We start from the raw sequence: 8,336 nt of genomic DNA on the forward strand, positions 1-8,336 counted from the left end.
CCAGGCTGTGGTGCAAGCCCCTGCTCTAGCAAATGAACAGATTTCCTTTGATGTGTCACTGAAATCTGATGGGGCAGAGGCGCAGCTGTTTGAGTCAGCCGCAGGTTAAGCCAACAGTTTGTCAGGGCTGCACCCACCGTGCTCCCGCAGCAGGAGCCGACACAGCCAACCTCGGGGAGATCTCCTCGCCTCTGAAAGAGTAATTACCTGAGATTTTCATCCACACCTCCTCCTGATGTAAAAATTCTGACCCACCTGCTATTGCTAGACAATGAAGTTTTCATTTAAACACTCAGATTTAAGTTTATTCATACACAGCAAAAGTTCCACCTGCATATTAAAACCAAACAGATTAGAAGTAAATGTTTTATTCTTCCAACTAAATTCCAGTACTACAAGGGCAGTAAAACAATGATACACTGAAAAATTGCAGCAATAAACATTTGTTAAAGACTGATAGAATAAATAAAAACTACAAAAATGAGAAATCATATAAACCCATTCTTAACCCCCAAAAAAATCATGGAATACAGAAATGCCCTCCTTCACTATTTCACAGGCAGTACTGTGGGCTATTTGCTTAAAATTGTCCTGGGATTACATTCTAACGTAACTGTGATTACAGCTTGGTTGTAGTGCACAGTTATGAAAACCACACTAACTTCAGTCAGAAGTGTCATTCTACATTTTTATTTACACAACCAGTGAAGGGCAACTTCTAGAACACCAGCTTTAATCCTTTACTTTTTCAAACTCATTAACATAAGAAGCCAAATTGTAATGATACAGCAAATGAGGCCACTGGTATTATTACAGGTAGCAAAGGTCCACATCCAGGTGGTACTGACATCAGGGAGCACTCCAAAACCAGTTGCTGCATAAGAGTGGTTGCCACTGACAAAAGCTTGAAATAACCTGTGTTCACAGGGGGGAAAAAATATGGCATTGCTGCAAGTCTTTACTGGGACAGCTTGCAACAATAAAACGGGGTGTATAGGGCAGCCCACGTATGCAGAAAGTGTGATTCATGAAACGTCTGGAAAGAGAAGAAAAACCAAGAGTTAATGACGGAGTTAAACGCCTGCTCTATCACCAATTTGCTGAGGCAACATCAAAACCTGCTTCAAAAACTAAAATCAAGCACGTTACAGGATACGATTCTAGATATTTTAATCAAAAGCCGCATTTTATCTCACGTCTTCCTTTCAACCTCTGGCTTCTATATTACCAATTTCAAGTATTTTAACTAGGGGCCTAGCTGGAGCTTAGCAACAAACAATGGCCATTTAAATTCTTGCACATTCGGTAATTTAATGCTGCTGCAGGAACCAGAAGAAACAGATACTCACAACTGGCAGGCTGTTCTCCATATCGTCGCATGATCTGATCATGCGTGAACTTCACAAACGCGTCGTATTGTTCTGCAAGCACGAAGCATGAGAGGTGTGAGTGCACTGTGCTTAACTCAGGCTGAGAAACATTCAGGGCTACTTTTCTATACATACAAATCATGTAGGTTAAGCACACATCCACTAGCAGGAGTCTGAACTGACTTTACACAGCTGTAGCTGCCACTTCCTTTTCATCCCCAAGAAAACAATGCAGCACACATCCCCTTAATTAAAGTACTTCCCTCACAAACTTCTGTAAAGGGAAAGACAGTAATAAGCTCAAAGAGAACTATGCTGCATGTACACAAAGACCTCAATATATTTAACACCTGCTACACATCAGATTCTGCTTTTTGAAGTAGTCAAGCGTGCCCATGTCACAACTCCATACTGGGGGCAGAGCAGTTACAGAAGCATGGCAGTAAGGTCAGTGCTGGGGTTGGAAACATAACTTCCCTCTGCTCCTATCGCTACCAGATGTAAGAAAATTCATCTCATGAAATGGAAACAGAAGTACAGGAAAGGGACTTGCTACAGAGTTAGAAATTCTTTTTTGTGACCACCAGAAAATCAAAAGCAAATGACAAACTAAAAGGATGAAATGCTAAGTGACTAACACTTAACTAACTCCAAAAGTAGCCCCAAGAAGAGACATAGTTGACTGTGGATTTCATGAAAACAGCTACTGCATAGTCTGAAATGAAATTTAGGTATCAAATGTACTAATTTGGATTTCAACTAAGCATTGCCATTTCCCAGAAAGATCATTCCTTCTATACACATGCATACATACAAGAACATTCGCAATATTTTATTCAGTTTTAATACTGCACTCATCAGCAGGGTATCACCTTTCAGAATTAGGAAATTGAACAAGGAGAGTAATATCTACCAGATGCCGCTCCTCTCCATTCCCCTTCCTCCCTTGTGGAAAAATACATGTGCAGCAATGTGGGGTGTTCTGAGAAAAGGGCAAGGTCAAAGAAGGCAATCTTCAACCAAAAATGCAGTTAGATTTGGAGTGGTTCCTAGTCCCACAGGTTTGCCCCATTAAAGTCCCCATCCTCTTGCAGGGATGAGCTTCACCTTTGAAGTAAACAGGGTATCAGTAATCAGCAAGTATTGCAGCAGCAGCCCAAAGTACGGACCTGACCCAAAGACCTAAGGACATTCACCCCTGCCTGAAGGGGCCTAGGGTCACGGCAGCCAGTTCCCCTCTGTCTGTGTGCAAGGTTCTTAGCCAAACAACAACATAACATGAAGAGCAGACTGAAGGATCTGTTGCCCAGAAACCATTTCCAAAAATAACAGCAACTAGAACTTTTCCTCAAAGTCCATATCAAAGGCCAGAAAACAACATGCAAGCTTTCTTCTTTAAAGGTTTAAGTCAACATGCACAGCTGCTTTGGAGCATCATCCTTAGCTACAGCTATGGCTCTGGAAATGTAAAGAATCCATGGTTACTAGAAATGCCCTTTCCTCTGGCATTTGGATTTGGAAAGTTAAGCAAACCAAAGGTAAAAGCAACCATTTGAAAATTTAAGCGCATGCTTATAAAGATACTTACACCATTGGCATCCCATGCTGTCTATGTTCTAACAATCTTTTTTAAGTCAAAAGGTGGTCAAGTTAAATGACACAAATACTGATACGATTACTATACAACTTGACCTTTAGTATAAAAACCTCTTTTTCCATAGAATCTAGAAAACCTTTCAAGGTAAAGTTTCACTTAGCCCCTTACACTAAACTCTTTCTCTGGCTTTAAAACCTGTAAAGGATCTTGCAAACTCAGGTTTATGCTAACACGACAGTTTCAGGTAACAGAGGCAGGAAGGGAAATTAGGGCATTAGAGTGATCTGAGTTTTCAATTTATCAAAAACTCACACTGCATGAAAGGCAACTGCTCACAAAGAACATGGGAGAAGGAAAAAAAAAAAAAGGTAGTGTCTTGTGAACTACCTAGAAGAGAATCATGATTCAGAAAGGAATGTGGAAAATATCCGAGATCCAAACATTCATCTAAATCACTTGAAAGAAGCTATTCAATTGAGATTTATTACAGAATTTCCAGTTACATCCCTGTCGACCTCACTAGCTTGTAAGACTATCACCTTACTGTACAAAGTTTAGAGAAGGATGTAATTATTCCATCAGCAGAAAAACGTAACTAAGCATTCTGTGTACGGAATTTCTAAATTCTTTTGGCAGTTTCTCTTTCTAAACTCCCACATAACACTGAAAATGTATTGGCTTGATATATGTGATGCAGTAACATGATCTCTCTAATAAATCTGCCAGTGACCACCATCATAAGAACAAGTAAAGCCTAACCCATCTCACTAAACCACAGCCTCCCAAGCAGAAACTATGGCTCTCTTCCTTCCCAAAACCAAAACCAGAAACGCTCCATTTAGGACTGACAATATGGAGCACATGCAAGGAGCTTGCCAGAGGGGTTCCTGCTTGAAAAGAACTACAAGTTTGTACTCGGGAAGTGTCTGGAACAAATGTAAATGTATCTGGTCTTCAACTGGTTATTACAATCATTGCCAACTGAAACGCATTTAAGAGAATGCAACAAATGATCCAATTCCTTACACACATAAATGAGAAGCAAAAAAGCTTTACAGAGTCCTAACTCAGTCTAAGCAGGTTAGAAAGAAAAACACAGAAAAGGAACATTAGGCCCAAAGTAACAGAAGTACTTAGGGCTATAGGTATAGTTTTAACTAGATGTTGATTTAAGAGTGACTTATGACTGCAGCAGTTTCTTACACAGCGATGGCAGATCAGCGAGCACAGACCATGAACAGAGGCTCAGGTGCAGAGACAACACTGTCACAGGCAACCCACAAGCCTGGAACAAGTCTGGTGGCTGGTTCTGTATGTGCACACCTGTAGAAAATTTTATTCCCATACCTGAAGAGATCTGCAAACTCTAATTCTGATGTGTTTTCACATCATGTGGGAAGCAGAACAGCCATGGATATTCAAAAGTAGGTTTATTGCCAAAGAGTGTACTGAGATGTTTATTATCACACTAAGTATCACATCAGACATTAAATCACACTGTGAAGGCACCTGCCTCTGAATGCAAAACAACTTAGGTGCTCAAATGTGAGATGCTTAGAATTAAAGGACTTCAACAACTACAGAAAGGTCACATTTACAATGCTGTCATAAGCACGATCCTTATGGAAAGGTAAGTTGGCATCAGGCACCCAAATACTGGCTGAATGGTGTAAAATACAACTCAACACAGAGCATCAGAAATGCAGCTGAACTGCTGATGCTCAGGCAGATACCAAACACGGCTGGCAGCAGTGTAATGGTAAGCACTGGGAAGAGAAAAGGAAATCGTAGGTACTGTCATCCTGCCAAATTCCAGAAAAAGGAAGTCGGTTCCCAAGCAGGACCAAAAAAAAGAAAAAAAAAAGTGCTTCACAAAGAACTCTTAAGACAGTAGAATAGAAAGTCTTTCTGGAAAGAAACAAAAAAAATAAGAAGAGGAAGTAATCAATGTAGACATGATAACAAGAGAAAGTTCTGTCTGAAATAAAACCACTGTTTCCATTGATCAGTAATACCCAGCAGTCATAATTTCTATCCAAGGCAGCACAGAAGAAAAAAACCTATCAGACAGACTACACATCATTTTTTCTGTCCTGTATGCAATCTCAGTCCTTAATCAGGTTAGGTCAGGAAAAAAAAAAAATAGCATAGCACAAAAATGAGAACAAGTTTTAAGCTTTCAAACTCACCCTAACAAATTATTTTGAACTGTAATATACCTGCAAGTTTTGTGGTCAAAATTTCTTCATACTCTTCACGGATTTTCTCTTCACGTTCTTTCAGCAAACGTTCACAGATCATTCCAACTTGTCTGAGAGTAAACAGGGGCTGTTCTTTTTTCAATGGTGATGATGCCGCAGATGAAGTACCTAAGATTAAATATTCAGGCATACCAATTTACACTTGCGAGTAGTTCAGAACCGTTTTTATAATTGGTTTTCCTCACATCTTTTACATTACACTTGGAGAAGTCTTTCTCTGCCATTTGAACGCTTCTCATTACCATTAAAGCAAAATTGAACACCCAAAACGAAGGCATTTAGAATGGACAATATGCACAGCTACAAAACACTCAGAGCATTATACAAACACTGTGAACACTGTTTACGTGGTAGTTGCCATTAACAAATTTAAATTTCTATTTTATGTAAAAATCACAGTGCATTTGTGCAAAGACAGCTGCTTTGGAACAGCCTATCACAATATCAGTGGCAGGGTATGCAGGACGGCCTCTTGAAAACAATGCAAGCTTTGTGTCCTGCTGGTTCTTAAAATTAGAAGCTACAGTCTTCCAGATCAATGCTAGTACTGCCAAAAAAAGCAACTGGTGAGAACGTGCCATAAACCACCAGATAACTGGGGAAAACTATTCACTCAAACGGAATCTAACAACATATAGCAGAATTACATAGAATTTACTGCCAAAAAAAGCAACAGTAGCTGCTGAGAAGGGGACAGAAACGACCAAATAACTATGGAAAATTATTTACGCAGAGTCTAAAAACACATAGCAGAATTTAAAAAAAAAAATAAAACCAAAAGCAAACAAACAAAAAAACCCCACCACAACAAAACCACAACACCACCACAGCACAGAATTTTCTGGGTACCTGGCAAAGCTGGTCCAGTGAGGAGAAATGCATGTGGCTGTGCATCAGTAGAACAACAAGGATCTGTCTGCTGGAAGCTATTTTCTAAGTGTCTCCTCTTCTGCATGCGTTTGTACTCCTGTTTTATGTTGTACAGAATTTGTTCTGGAAGAAAAAGAATTGAAAAAATATAAGCCTAAAATAATTACATTTCAGCATTTAACTTATTTCCACTTAGACACCAAACACGGTAGATAATTAACAGATGATAAAAGCTAGAATCTGAAAACATGGCCTGCAACACCCACAATGAAACTAAGAGAGAAGGAACTCCAGACTGACTGTTCTGACCAGAACAGTAGCAAAGATGTTGTCAGTTAAGGTCAGGTATAGATGCCAGAGTACTGCTAACAGAAGATAAACAGCATGAGATTAAAGTTTAGGAACTATCAACTACACAATACACACAGAATAAAATCAGGCTACAGGACTTCTACTGGTGATCAACACCTTCCCTTTGCACATTTGATATGCAATCATCTTTTCCCCAGACAGCATTTATCATTCATACAGTTACAAGTGACAAAAGAATCCATAATAAAACGTGCATGAAATACCATTCCTCTCTGTGCAGTTACTGGCATATATGCAAAATGAAGTGGGACATACAATTTAGACAGAATATGCATAAAGTAGCTAATGCTTAAAACCTCAAAGAACTAGAAACCAAAAGGCAAAATTCAAAAGCCTTCCGTAACATTTCTGACAGCTTCAGATTTATCCAAATAAACACAATGAACAAATCAATAGTCTCTTTTAAAGCAGTATGGCAACATGCAGTTCAGCATTTGATTGCACTGAATAAAATACAGCAAGTGCTTTTAATGATCTCATCTCTGTTGGAGAATCACAAGGAAAATAGTAGTCCTTGCAATAAAAGTATCAATCCTGTGTGTCTTCTCTCAGATTCCATGGACCAAAAGGTTCTCAGGTGCCTCAGTGCCCTAAGTGCACATCCTCTGGCAATGGAAAATATTAAAAAAGAAGCACCATTTTCTATTTTTTTTACAGGAGAACTTCACAGAAAGACTTGGCAAAACTCTGAGAATTCTTACTTTCAAATGTATTTTTAAAAAATCCCTACAGGATCATCTTTCACTGACACTGCTAGACTTCTAGCAAAGACAGCTTTCTGAAACTCAGATACATACAAACTGATGTGATCGTGTCAGAGTTGCAAAGGAACAGTCCTTCAAACTTCAGCCAAACTTCAAACGTTGCTGAGGTTCCATACCTTGAACATTTTCCAGTAAGCAATCATGTGAAGCAAGTGACTTCAGCCATCTGCTTAGTGGCTGAAGCCTACACTAGACCAAGCAGAAGAAAACATTTGCCAATTTAACGACTGTGGTGGTTCTTCAACTCTACAAGTCGTCTGGGGGCTTGCAACTTACAAGAAAAGAGGAAACTATTTCCAGCCAACAGAAATACCAGCATTTTCAGCAAAGGAGCTTCTTGTTTAGGTTTTATCCATTGGCTAAGACCTTGCAAGCTTATGTTTTCAGTCCCGTGCTTACAGTGTGCAATCCTGTAATGTTCAACTCCGTAAAGGGAGACAAATAACTTGGTTCAGAGAAGCAGCAAATGCAGAAGACGTAATAAAGAAACACAGGAAGGAAATTCAGAGAAGGAAACAATGAGAAAAATGTGAAAAAATTACTCAAGGGTGGCTAGAGGAGTCTCACATTTTGTGGGACAAGACATGTACTACACTCCAGCACAGTGCAGAAATACATACATCAGGTGAAGCTAGATGCAGTCAGGCTCCCAAAATGAAATAGAATCCCATACACAACATGTCACATGTGTACAAACTGTATCAGAGAATGGCCCTGCAGCATTTTTACCCAACAGCATTATGGTGGAAAAACAGTACTTTTCCTCAGAATCAAGTGCTGTCCTAGCTAAAACAACACTGCATAATTTTGAGAGGGAACGATATTAGCTCATAAGAAAACATCTACCCTAAAGCATGAGAAATGTGACTGCAAACATCCACACTCTATTTAAATTAACTGAAGACTATAAAAGACCACATGCACCCTTCACTATGACTACTTAGTCTTAAGCATACTTTCCAAATTCCATGTAAACTGCAAAAAATATCAGCCAAATTTTGAATGTAACAACTCTGATAAAAATCCATTTGCAGAAACTTTTTCAAACTGCATTAACTGCCAAAATCATGAACAACAACAACAAAAAAAAAAGTACACTGGT

The 8,336-nt window shown here is 39.2% G+C and overlaps 1 protein-coding gene across 1 annotated transcript; it reads right to left on the minus strand.

Moving 5' to 3' along the window:
• Positions 1–352: 352 nt before the first annotated feature.
• Positions 353–6,221, minus strand: AKIRIN2 (akirin 2; the record flags this gene model as incomplete). Its single annotated transcript, XM_008946663.1, has 4 exons — positions 353–1,036; positions 1,350–1,421; positions 5,187–5,336; positions 6,078–6,221. Coding segments are annotated over 4 exons (377 nt in total), but the record flags the coding sequence as incomplete, so codon positions are not given.
• Positions 6,222–8,336: the final 2,115 nt, after the last annotated feature.

The sequence above is a fragment of the Merops nubicus genome, unplaced genomic scaffold (genome assembly GCF_000691845.1).
Source record: "Merops nubicus isolate BGI_N331 unplaced genomic scaffold, ASM69184v1 scaffold44658, whole genome shotgun sequence".
NCBI lineage: Eukaryota > Metazoa > Chordata > Aves > Coraciiformes > Meropidae > Merops > Merops nubicus.